At 41.9% G+C, this 12,406-nt stretch overlaps 1 protein-coding gene across 1 annotated transcript; it reads right to left on the minus strand.

The window, feature by feature from the left end:
• Positions 1 to 968: 968 nt before the first annotated feature.
• LOC113406911 (chondroitin sulfate N-acetylgalactosaminyltransferase 2) lies at positions 969 to 11,922 on the minus strand. Its single transcript, XM_026653780.2, has 6 exons — positions 11,710 to 11,922; positions 10,913 to 11,014; positions 9,181 to 9,359; positions 6,930 to 7,024; positions 4,132 to 4,213; positions 969 to 2,444 (listed from the first exon to the last, which is right to left on the minus strand). Exons 1-6 carry the CDS (start codon positions 11,859 to 11,861, stop codon positions 2,152 to 2,154), a joined length of 903 nt encoding a protein of 300 aa, XP_026509565.1. The 5' UTR covers positions 11,862 to 11,922; the 3' UTR covers positions 969 to 2,151.
• Between the last annotated feature and the right edge of the window lie 484 nt (positions 11,923 to 12,406).

Consider the following 12,406-nt stretch of genomic DNA (forward strand, 5'->3'; position numbering starts at 1 on the left):
TCAAGACCACATTTGAACTATGAGAAATAGCTCTTCCCCTCATTTGATATAACTGAAATGAAGCAAACTAAGATTATCTGACATTCCTGAGTTCTGTCAGCTTCTACTTACAAAGCAAAACACAACATTGCCAGTTTGCCTAGCGCTCTGAGGGGCTGATGGATGTGAAGGGTGAGGGTGGAAGGGCTGGGGGCTGTTTATGTGGTGATAATGGTGGGGACGTGGATTGGGTTGGAGCTTAGCACCTCTGCACCATGTCAACAAGACTTGAAGGGCTCACCCCAGTGCTGTGGCCTCATTTCATGCACCAATGTCAGGGATAATGGTGTTTCTGCAGATAGAGGGCTCCCTACTGGACTGCCAAGGAAGCCAAGGCAGCAATGCCAGGTTGAGCCCTTCAGAAGCTGATTTAATCAGTAAAGGAAGAAAAAGTAAGTAGAAAAGACCTCAGATCTGATGAACAATAAGTAATATACCAGAACACAGCAACTTTCTGCTTTGCGCCTTTCTCTGCCACCCTTAGCCACACCCAGCTCGAACTCCATTCACTCCCATGCCCTCTTCCTTCATGTCCCCATACTTCCAGCCCCTATACCTCTGCCCCTCAATTGACATGGCCTTTCTCCTGGTCACAAAGTATCGTGAAGAGGTGAGGAGGAGGAGCTTAAATGGTTGCTCCCTAGTGGCAAATTCTCAGCTGATGTAAATTGTAACCGCTGGATTAAAGACAGTAGAGCTATGCCAATTTATACCAACTCTGGATCTGCTCCATAACTTTCAGCTGTTATATTGGTAGGATCTGCACTTGCCCAACATTAACTGTAAGTTGAACTTTTTGCTGTAAAGATTATTGCTTAAGTCTGGAATGTCAACATGGGCTTATTGGTACCTATGATGTCAAACATTTTTTCCCCTTTCATAACAAAATTTCAATAGAGCAGCTTGGAAAAGTTCTAAAATGCAGAAATATTAAATTTATTCATACATCATAGCGGTAATACCAATGGTAATACATCTTGCATTACATTCTCCCCTCTTTAAAACACAATACAGTACACTGTTCTCCACAATAAGTTACATAAAAGCAAATTTTATGTACATGTAAAAAAAGATCAGTGAACAGCACTATTTTACACAGCATATTTTGCATTCAGAAGTCACATATTTTAATCTCTACTTGCCCTTAAGTGTTTGAAACTAAAACTGATTTAAAAAAAAAATCCAAAATTAGTTGATTTAGTGAGTGGTTTTCAACTAATTTCTAAATTTGTGGAGACGGCAGATGCAACTCCCCCACACTCCCCACTAAATTAGTGAATCTTAACATTCACCTGAAAATAAAGGATATTAAAAATGGTGAATCTAATCATACCATACAAAGCAACAGAAGACAAGTAACCCGCTTTTATTTAAATTGCTTGTCTTTGTACATCCTGAAATATGCAAGAGGAATTTTTTTTGGCCCGTAGCTAGGATAAGCAAATGGTACATGTCCAGCTTACTTTTGCATTGATATCAAACAATACTAACTACTCTAGAATTCCCCTTTAAGAGATTTTCATACGTCCCTTTTTCCTATAAATTCTTCTCTAATGTGAATTATATGGATAGCTGTTAATACAGTGAATTTAATTAAATTATTGCCATGAAATCAGCAACCTAATTAACATACTAATTAAGCTCTTGTGTACATTTTCCCAATGAGTTTCATGGTCATGTGTGTTTAGTTTTTATCCTGGAATGTGTAAGTATGGTATCTATCTAAAGTTACAGTGCAATGAGCAAGACAGAGTGTAACAATACTTGGCAGACAAGACAAAATATTGTCCATTAATGCAATCCTTACCTTACAATAATGCAAATATGAAAAAAAAATTATCAGAGGTGAAAAAGTGTTCGGTCATACATTCTGCTGCTATATTTGTCCATAAAGTTAATACTGTAGAACCTTTCATTGAAATAATTACTTTCAAAAGTTATCTCATCTCAGGTGCCTGAACTGGTGAGATATGTAGGTAACAGAATACCAGACAAAAGTTAAAAACTCTTCTTCACTGAAAGAGGCACTGAATTTGTAAGCTGAATTAAGGCTGTAGAATGATGCTGGTTCATTGTGAGTTTAAAGTCTTCGGACTTGCATTAAGAATCCTTTTAATCTATTGCTTCACTGTTAGTCCTATAGGCCTGTTTACGGAGATGAGTCTCAATCTCCTCCCTGAAGACCAGCATTCCAAGGTGTGAGTGAGATGCTTCATTCATGGCTTTAGACTGGATACACATGCGATACTGCTCTGGAGTCAGCTCATCAGCACAATGCTTCTCATGCCAGAGGTGAAACAGGCCTGGGACTGGGGTTCGGATCACAATAAGGTCTCCGTGCAAGTACTTTCTGTAAAGGTGAACATCCTCTCCACCCCAGCCTTTCACTTCCAAGTCAAACCCCCCTATAGTAGCACAAACAGACACATCAGAAAACATTAGTTTTGCATAATGAAAAATGAGCTTTAACATAAAAAGCCACCATTCTACCACATGCTGTAGATATTTACCACCAAAAATATCACTTAATGACACTTTTACAGCAAATACCAACAGCACATGCCATATTAGTGGAGTAACTCAAAACACACGATGCTGTTTGGCAGTGGAAACTGGCTTTCACCATGGGACATTGATTCCTGGCATCACACAGGTTATAGCAAGACTTTGAAATGGAATAATGTGGTCCATTCACATTGTGCATAAAATCGGTGACAGTTAAGGCTACGATTTTGTCAGACGTCACGGAAGTCATGGAACCCGTGACTTCCAAAGACCTCTGACTTCAGCCCCAGCGGCTGGGAGCTGCAGGGTCCCGCCATCTCCCACAGCGTCAGGGAGCTGTGTGGTACCCCCACTGCCTGAGTTAGCAGAGCCCCCAAGATCCGAGCTGCTGCAGGCAATGGGGAACCCCTGCACCTCCCTGGCCGCTGCTGCAGGGGGGCACGGGACCCCTGCAGCTCTGAGCCCCCATCGATGGTGGGGGCTCCCAGAGCTCCCAGCCACCCCACAGCTGCCCAGCCCCTTCCCATTTTATCATGGATATTTTTAGCAAAAGTCAGGGACAGATCTGCAGTGAACTTCTTTATTGCTCATGACCTGTCCCTGACTTTTACTAAAAATATCCATGACAAAAATCTTAGCCTTAGTGATAGTATCTGTGACAACTACTGCAGTTGTTCTCATGAATATGAATAATGGGTGTTTTCTAATTTTAGAAACTGCAAATAAGGTGATCAAGCATCGCGTGATAATCCAACTCTATGGACCACAAGTGCCCCAGGCACCACAGTTTGAGAAACTCTTGATTAAAAGAAGTCCATCCAGCCATGTTTCTAGCCAAAAGCATAGTAGAAGTTATGCTGATATGCAGATGAAAAAAGCTAGGATTATGTATTGTGTATCATCTAATATACCACAAAGATAAAGCAAAAGGATTGTTACTAGAAATCAGTTTGGGTTTTTTTTATATATATATTTATTTTACTTCCGTTTCAAAACAGCCTTCCTCTTGGTGTCAGCCATAATTGATTGATTGTGGTAAGTTACCTAGAAAATCTTGCACTTGCCCTCAGACGCTTTTATTTAATATATATATAATTATGTTTTGAAACTGAAGTAATCAAGCCTTGCTAAGTTCTAATGTTGAACCACAAGAGGGTGCCAGAGTATATTTCAAAACTTTAAATAATTGCAATACTCATGTCAACATTTAATACTTAAAAGTACGCTTATTAAAAGGAAAGGATAGCATTTTTAAAACACAGATTAACATGTACTACAAATTTCAAAAGCTTGGTGAATTCACTGTCAAACTAACACATTCGCAAGTAGTAAGATATTTTACTTTATGTTCTTGAACACTATTAATGTAATGCTATTGATACATAAATTGTTAAACCAAGACTTTAACAGTCTAAAACAATAAGTCAAACCTAACAAGCAGAAAGTTTGACTGGGGAACGCAGGAAATGAAATAAGATAAATTAACATTTTACCTTCTTGAAATCACAGAAGAAAATAGTAATAGATGAGCTTTTGAACTCCCCTCACCAAAATTCGCAAAAAAACACTTATGTAAATTCATCTTACCAACAGTCAGGAAATCTGTCCGATATTGACACGTCATTCCAAAGCCAAAATCCCGCCAGAAGCCAGAATCCTTTTTGTGTACCTACAATTTTAAAATGAACATTTTAGCTTTTTCCCCCTTATACAAGACAGCTTGAAGCAAATGTTGTGGCTGTGTTTCATTTGAGGAGAATCTGTATTTATCTGGTTATTTTCTTGACACAACATTTGATATTTGTGTTTCACAGTGTATATACCTGCTGTTTGTTCTAGTTACGGGTCATCAACATCTAACATAAGGGCCTCATAAGGAATGAGGGACCTATTAATTTAGAATACCCAGAAACCAGTCAGTAATTCTCTTTCCTGCCTTTATCTTCACACACATTCCTTTTGCAAAACTGCTCTCCTTCTGCTTCCCACCTGTCTGTTGATGCCAAAGGGTCTAACTTTCATATTCACCTATTTTACAGCTAACTCCCTCTGCTCCCCATCTCCCTAATTCCAACACTTCTCCTGCCACATTGGCTTCCTCCTTCCTTGGTCTCATGCTATTTATCCAGACATTTTGCAGTCTGACAACTAGGCAGACTTCTCGCAGTTTAAAGTTCACTCTTCTATCAACTAGGACCTCTTCCCTCTTTAAAAACCAGACACACTGCCGCATTACTCCCTTCTAAAGGACTCTGTCTACCAATCCTTCTGGGCTCTTTTTACAAAGTCTTGTTGCTGCTGCTTCTTTCATCTCTCAGAAACCCATCCCCTTTACGCAGAATCCCTATTATTAAACCCTTGTCTGCACTCTGGCCATCTCTTATTTTGATGTATGTTGCTCTCTGATGTCCAGGCTCACTGACTCTCACTGCTCCTTCCCTTTCCCAGTCTGCCAAGAGTAGGGGTGAGCAAACTACAGCCCACAGGCCGGATCCGGCCAATCAGGGCTTTGGATCCGGCCCGCGAGATTGCCACCCCTGTGGTGCCATGGGCCCCATGCCACGCTCAGAAGCGGCCGGCACCACGTCCCTGAGAACCCTGGGGAAGGGGGGGCAGAAGGCTTTGTGCACTGCCCTCGCCTCCAGGCACCACCCCCTGCAGCTCCCATTGGCCGGGAACAGGAAACCGCAACCAATGGGCGCTTCAGGGGAGGTACCCGCAGAGCCCTCTGCCCCTCTCCCCAGGGAGGTGGTGCAGGCCACTTCCAGGAGCGGAGTGGGGCCAGGGCAGGCAGGAAGCCTGTCTTAGCCCCGCCGCATGCCGCTGTCACCCTGGCGCCACTCCAGGTAAGTGGCGCCAGGCCGGAGCCCACACCCAAAACCCCCCTCCTGCACCCCGCACCCAAACCCCCTACCGCACCCGAACCCCCTGCCGAGCCCCCTGCCTCACGCCTCCTGCACCCCAACCTCCTGCCCTGAGCCCCCTTGTACACCCCACCCCCTCCTGCACCCCACCCCGTCCTGAGCCCCCTCCTGCACCTCAATCCCCTGCCCTGAGCCCCCTGCCACACCTCAACCCCCTGCTGCACCCCTCCTGCACCCCAACCCCCTGCCCTGAGCCCCCTCCAACACCCCGCACCCTCCCACGCCCCAACCCCTTGCCCTGAGCCCCTTCCTGCACACCGCACCCCTTCCCACACCCCACACTCCCTCCTGCACCCCAACCCCCCTGCCCTAGCTCTACATTCATGGCCCTGCACGCAATTTCCCCATCCAGCTGTGGCCCTTGGGCCAAAAAGTTTGCCCACCCCTGGCCTAGAGTACTGTTGACAAGTGGTTTTCCACTCAGGCCATTTCCGAATCTCTCCACGGGCTTCCTACCTCTTAGCACATCAATTCAGGCTCTTTGTACTTTCTTCCGAGGCCCTACATAAACCTGGCACCACCTACATTTTAGTCTTCCTTACCATCAGTAACCTCCCACTTTTGTTCTCTCACTTAAAACAGTCTCCTCATCCCCATCCAACAGACTCTCCTTTCCTTGTCTTCCTAGTAACTCCAACACCTGTCTCTCAAATGATTGTCCAATGTTTGTTTTATTTAGATTACAAGTTCTTCAGGGACGCAGTATTTCCTGTTTGTAAAGCACTATATAAATTAATGTCACTACATAAGTGTTTCTAATGGGATTCTGGCTGCTGTTGGATGGCGGGGGTAAGATAGCCCTGCACAGAAGGCAGCAAGAAGCCCAGCGCTTTTGTTAGTACATTAGGTGAGGGAGACAGATAGCACAACTAGAGATGCAGTACATCTCCCTCCTCTCCTCTGCCGAACTGCGAGGGTAAAGAGGGCCATACACCTGATCACCACTCAGTAGCTAGCATTCTTGGGCCAGTGTTCAAAGGAGCCCATGTTGCACTTTCCAAAGAGGAGGGGTAGGAGCTACTCCTCAGTGTCCTCCTTCCACCTGCCCAACAATAGCAAGAGACATTCTGCATGTTTCATTACTCAAGGAGATTACCTCCAGCAACTGCCACTTGGTGTTGTACAGTTCTCCCATCACACTGTGACAATGGCTTTAAAAACCACAATACAGCCTTTGAATTACAACTGCTAACTGTGTTTGGTTAGTTTCTTAGTCCACTGAATTCTGTGTAGAAGCTAGATGTATCCAGAAATACTGGCGTTTTGGCACTTTCCATTACAATGTTTGTCTCCCAAGCTCTTATTCTTTTATGTCTAACCAATATAGGAAAAGTTCTGTTTCATATCATTGTCAATGTCTCTGGTAAGTATCTAGGATATTTTAGATATGCTGCTACACTGAACTGCCTCATTAAGATGAAGTACAATGCTCGAAACTTCTTAAAAAATCAGAACACTTACCAATTGCTGCTCCACAGGCGGTGGTACATCTTGGTTGGCATAGACAATAGCAGGATTATAAAGGCTGAATACCACGGGATAGAAAACTTTCTTGCCTATAAAGTCAGAAGAGCTTTGTTACTCATAGTGGGACATCTTTGAGTGAAAAGGGCAGCTGTGAAGTATTGCTTTCATGGGGATTATTTATTATCAATCTATTTAACGAAAAAAGCATAGGCACATGGCCTGCCTCCCATAATTTCCATTTAGAGAGCCCATTAACATCTAGCAAGAGTGACATATAGAAAAGAAATGTTATACAGCCTCCAACATGATGCTGTGCTAAGGTGGACATGGATTCCAGGGCTTCCAGAGGACCCCTAAGGTAACAGTAAGAGTATGAATGCTAAGAGGGACATTAAGACCATCAAAATCCAACAGCCATCCACCAGAAAGTTTAGGCAGATAGAGTTTTAGAACCACCTCTTTCCTCTGTCAATTTGGGTGGTTTTACTTTCTGCTACGGCCCTTGCAGTGACAGTTATGTTTATTTTCGATATGCTGGGATACCAATTTGCAGCTGCTGACTACTCCTCCAGCTTTAGATAGGCAGGCAGGTGAGGTAAAGAAGGCCTGTCCAATATTCCACACTATGCCTCACACAGAGTTTTGGGTGATACTTACGACAGCCCTTACATACACTGGGAATCCGCATGCACTGTCTGCTTCTCCAAAGCCAGTGACCTAGGTTGGGAGAAAGCCTCAAGTATTCCTTCCCTTGTGCTGCTGCTGGGGCACCTTTTCAGAGAGGCAGCCTCAGCTTTGCTTTCCATGTAGATTCAGTTTAAGAGGGCCTTAAGACCAGGACCCAAAGCCATACTGAAGGCACTTGTGATCCTCACTGTTCCTTTGTCTCACCAAGGCTCTTTCTTGAGTAGTATCCTTCCCTTCTCCCAGAAATAGAGCAAAGAGGCAACATGACTATATATCCAGACTCAAGCACCCTCTGCAGCCAAGGGAAGGCATCTCCAGTTCCCACTCCAAGCAAATTTGACTTGCCACTTCCATTAAGAGTAGAGATCAGCTCCAAGGCTGACTTCATTCTGTGACATTGCAACAGTGCTAGTTCACAAAGAATTCCCTGTGCTGTAACATCGCTCAAGCTATTGAAATACCTATATGGCCTTCCATCACCCTGGTATGCAAATGCTGAGACAAAGAGGAATAAGAGGCAATGAGCTCAAGCCAAATTGGTTTGCAATTGTCTGTTGCCCGTCATAAGGAAAAGCATCTTTCCCTTGCAAATTGGCATTCAAAGAGGGGGGGAGGGGGAAATAAAAAATATTCTGTATGCAACAAATCTGTAATGAGTAAAATTTTTAAAATTCCCATTGTGCCACCGTGGTAGCTAGCTTGCATATTAGCTCACAGAAGCCTTCAACTTCTCTACAAGAGTTTGTAAAACAGATAGATAAGCTTCATATGCTTGTGAAAGCACAGTCTGGAGGAGAAGAATGGGAGAAAGGAACTCCTAAATTCTAATTCTAATTCCAACTCTGTCCGCAACATGTTTTGTGGCCTTCAGGCATGTCACTTTACTGCCATGTCTTGGCAGTAAAATGGTGATAGTTATCCTGCGAGAATGTTGAGGGGACTAAACACTGCAGATAAATGTTTTACAGTGGTTTGTAAGATGTGGAGCTCTATATAAAGGCTCAGGATTATAGCAGGTACTGGTTGAGCACATACTATAGTTAAAGCTAAAATCCATTTCCTTTTAGAACTGCTCCTGACTCTCTCACACTAACTCTTTTGAGGGTAAGTATTTCCCATGGTTGGGCTCTATTCTGAAGTGACACTATTTTTTAAATCAATGTAGAAATGATCCAATTGTTAAAGGTACTGAAATAATTTTTTTTAACTTGGCTTTTTGTAGATTCTCAGCTTTTAAAGTGTGCATTTATTGTATGAGAATTTTAGTTTGTATTTTAAGTTTAATTGTCTGACATTTATAATGATATGAAGAGAAGTCACATTTTAAGGTATAAGCATAAAAGGTAAGGTTCCACTCTCTGAGCTTCCTATGTGAGTGCTAGATTTCTGAGTCTTAATATTGCATCAACACTAGTTATTTTGTGCACAGAATTATTTTTCCTTCCAAGAGCCACACTATTGAAATTACTCCACCATTCAAATTAGTCTTATCAAGTTATTGTAAGGCCCAATTCAGAAGGTAACATTTCCCCACTTCAGTGACTTAACAGGAGCTTACCGGGTTCAGCATTCAAGCGGCAACTGTTAAGGAACTCAGCTGTGAAATAAATATCAACATCGCAGAAGAACATTAACACTTCGCCTTTTTCCCAAGCTCTGGCACCCATGTCTAGTCCTCGCCCACGATTAAATTCCTCATTCAAAGAGACCAGTGTGTAATTGTGAAAATTAGTTTCTCTATAAAGGAAAAAAAGTGAAAACAATTTAAATAAAGGAGTGTGGAAAAAGGATGGCATTTACAGTGCTATAAATTGCCACTGTAGTATAAGTTAGCTCTGGATAGTTATTTTGATTGGATAGTTCTTACTGTTTTTTCTCATGCATTATGGGGGCGGGGGGGAAACAGCTGCAGCATTAAGCATTGTCTACGTTTAATAATCCAATCTACAAGTTGCAGAGAGAGAGACAGAGAGAGAGAGATCTGATCCCTGCTACCACAATCTATGCAGTAACATTTCAAATACAGTAGTTATCCAGACAGATTAAAAGGGCGCTTTGAGCCTCTGATGCCACTAACTCCAGGAGCAGCTGTGGATTGAAAGGCACTTCTAAATTGTCTCAGAGGATTCTGGAAGTGGGACGCTCAGTCTCAAGAGCAGAGCACACTGGGAAATCAAACTGCACTATCTGATGGCTGGAAGTGAGGCAATAAGCTGCAAGTTGTCCATATGTTAATGTCACCGCTGCCCAGTCAACTCTATCTCCCCACCAGCCTCTCACACACATTAAAGAGAAAGGAATGTGGAAAAGAGCTATATAGAAGCACACGAGAAGCATATCTGGGGGAAATGAGCAAATGCCCCAAAATACCATCTGGAATCGCTCAGAAAGTAAATTTTGGAAACAATACTTCCTAACCTAGCTGGGGACCCACTGTGTCAACAAAACCTAGTCTGAAACAGATCACTCATCTGTGAAGAAATTGGAGGGGCCTCAATGAGGAAAAGTCAGTTTCCCAACAGAAAAACCAGTGTTCTTCACACTGACAGCCACCTGACAGTTCTGCTCTGAGGTTTTGCAGATGAAGCAGTGGAGGAAAAACACTCCTCAACCTCTGTGCATCAAGCAAATCTCTCATGGTGCTGTTTCAAGCCATCTGCACTATAACCTTTGGCCAACAGGTTTCATCATTTATTTACAAAGTGATCCATAGAAAGTTATGTGCAAGTAGGGGACATATTGAAGGCTAAGAACAATAGATGAACTGCTCAGGCTAACAGATTGAGTGGCCCTCTGGCAGCAGGGTACTGTGTTAATTTTGTCACAGGTGACCAGCCATTTCTACTCACTATCATTAAATGAAATCGGTTACCATTATTTGGGACATATAATAAGTAGCATATTGTATCCATAATTTCACCTTTTACACATTTAATTTTCCAGTCAGCATCAGTTCATGTGACCCAGTATTTACTACAAAACTCACCACTGTGTTTTATACTATCCATTGCCAACCATTAGTGAACCACTCCTAATCTCTCAGCTATGCATTCTTTCAGACCCAGAATATTCAAATGATCACCCCACAAAAATAGAGAGTCTTTAACAACCACAAACAATGCTAAGAAGAATCAAAATGATGAACAACATACTGTCTGAAGGTAAAATGAATTTTGTTTGGCTGTGACTGACTCACCAAGTTCTTTCTCACTATTTGTGAGGTTTTTTTTAAACTGACCAATAAACATCACTTGTATTTCAGAGCCTTCTATTTGGATTAGCTCACTTACCGAGCTACTGACTCCAGGATGCTCCTCACTTCAGATAGCCCATCTTGGCCGAAGTATACCACTGTGAGGTGAATCCGCTTGTCCTGATGAATACACACATCCCTATGATAAAGATGAGTTAATATCCATTATTATATTCTAGCAAGGGCTCTCTCTCAAGTGTTTTGAAGTTAGTGGCTAAGCAAATTATTTTCCTACAAGCTTTTTGATTTTGACAATGACTACGCTGCATAAAGCAATTTCACGTCACGTGGAGCTAATGTATATGGTATATTTTATAAAATCACCTCTTGTCAACTAAAAACCAATTCAGTGAAGTTATTCACTGTTGTAATTCACCTCAGATAGTGCAATAGTTGACATTAATCTTCCTGTAAAAAGTTTTAAAAGACTTCACAGCTCATCTAGCAGCTTTTAAAGAGAGAAACACATTAGTTCTCCTGTGCCCCATCTTTCGGATTCAAATAGGTCTTCCATGCCTGCATCTTATTCCTGATAAGGTAGCTCTAAAGCCAATACATCCACCAAAATTGTGTAATTAAGCATCAGATCTCCAGTGGCTCTGCCATTCTTAATCTAGGTTGGAGTCCTAGCTAGAGTATTTGGTTTGTGTTTTAGTGTAAAGATAAGGAAGAAGATTGTTTGAAGAAACATTTCTCCATGCAGCAGTTAGTATTCCATAACATTTCTATGCAAATTATAGTACTGAAGTAGAGCTAAGTTCCATCAAAATAGGTTTTCACTTTGATAAACTAAGGAAAAGCTGCACACTTCAAATTAGACTCTGATGCACTTACCTAAAGTTTTGCATGAATTGTGCAAATGCCTCAGTTCTTCCAGCAAGAGGGACAATGATGTTAATAACTGATCTGGAAATGTCAACTGTTTCACTCTTCACTTTCATGAGGGGTCCAAATGGTCGGAATAGTGTGACATGTCTGTATTCCATAACATCGGTCTTCTTATAAAACAATTCATACTGTGTTCCTTTATCTCTCTCTGTGCGATAATAACCTGAAGTTATAGAAGGAATTTATCAAGTCAAAAACATGAGATTCACTGAGACATTTAGCTATTAATTGTAGTCGCATCACTTAATTTCTATCAAATTATAAAACAGTATAGAAAAATAAAACTAGTTGGTAAGTGTTTTTTTGTTTATTCAAAAAAGAAAAAGGTTTTGGGTTTTCGTCAAAAAGCAAAAAAAAAAAAAAAAAAATCCAAGAAAACCTAAAAAATTTTATAAAAAACAAAAATTTCCCAAAGAAACTTCTGTTTTGACAAAAACCCCTTTTCATTGGGGGAGAAGGGTTCATTAAAGAATAGAGATTCAGGAAATAGTGAGTAAGGATACTGCAACACATGAAACTCTTTGGTGAGCTAGAAGGTACATACCAAACCCAGGAGATCCATGTAAACCTTATGCACCCTCTCTCTGCCCCAGGCCAGTTGGTTCTAAGAAGTTGCTGGATCACAGACCATGACCACTCTTTG

Source organism: Terrapene carolina, unplaced genomic scaffold, assembly GCF_002925995.2.
Source record: "Terrapene carolina triunguis isolate 2854851 unplaced genomic scaffold, T_m_triunguis-2.0 Scaffold148, whole genome shotgun sequence".
Taxonomy (NCBI): domain Eukaryota; kingdom Metazoa; phylum Chordata; order Testudines; family Emydidae; genus Terrapene; species Terrapene triunguis.

Excerpts from the sequence above, each read along its gene's own strand:
- LOC113406911 (XM_026653780.2), bottom strand. The coding sequence starts at position 11,861 with ATGGAATACAGACATGTCACACTATTCCGACCATTTGGACCCCTCATG. Across the intron at positions 9,360-10,912 it reads ATCCTGGAGTCAGTAGCTCG|AGAAACTAATTTTCACAATT; the intron begins GTAAGTGAGCTA and ends TTTCCTTTATAG. Across the intron at positions 7,025-9,180 it reads CCGCTTGAATGCTGAACCCG|GCAAGAAAGTTTTCTATCCC; the intron begins GTAAGCTCCTGT and ends CTGACTTTATAG.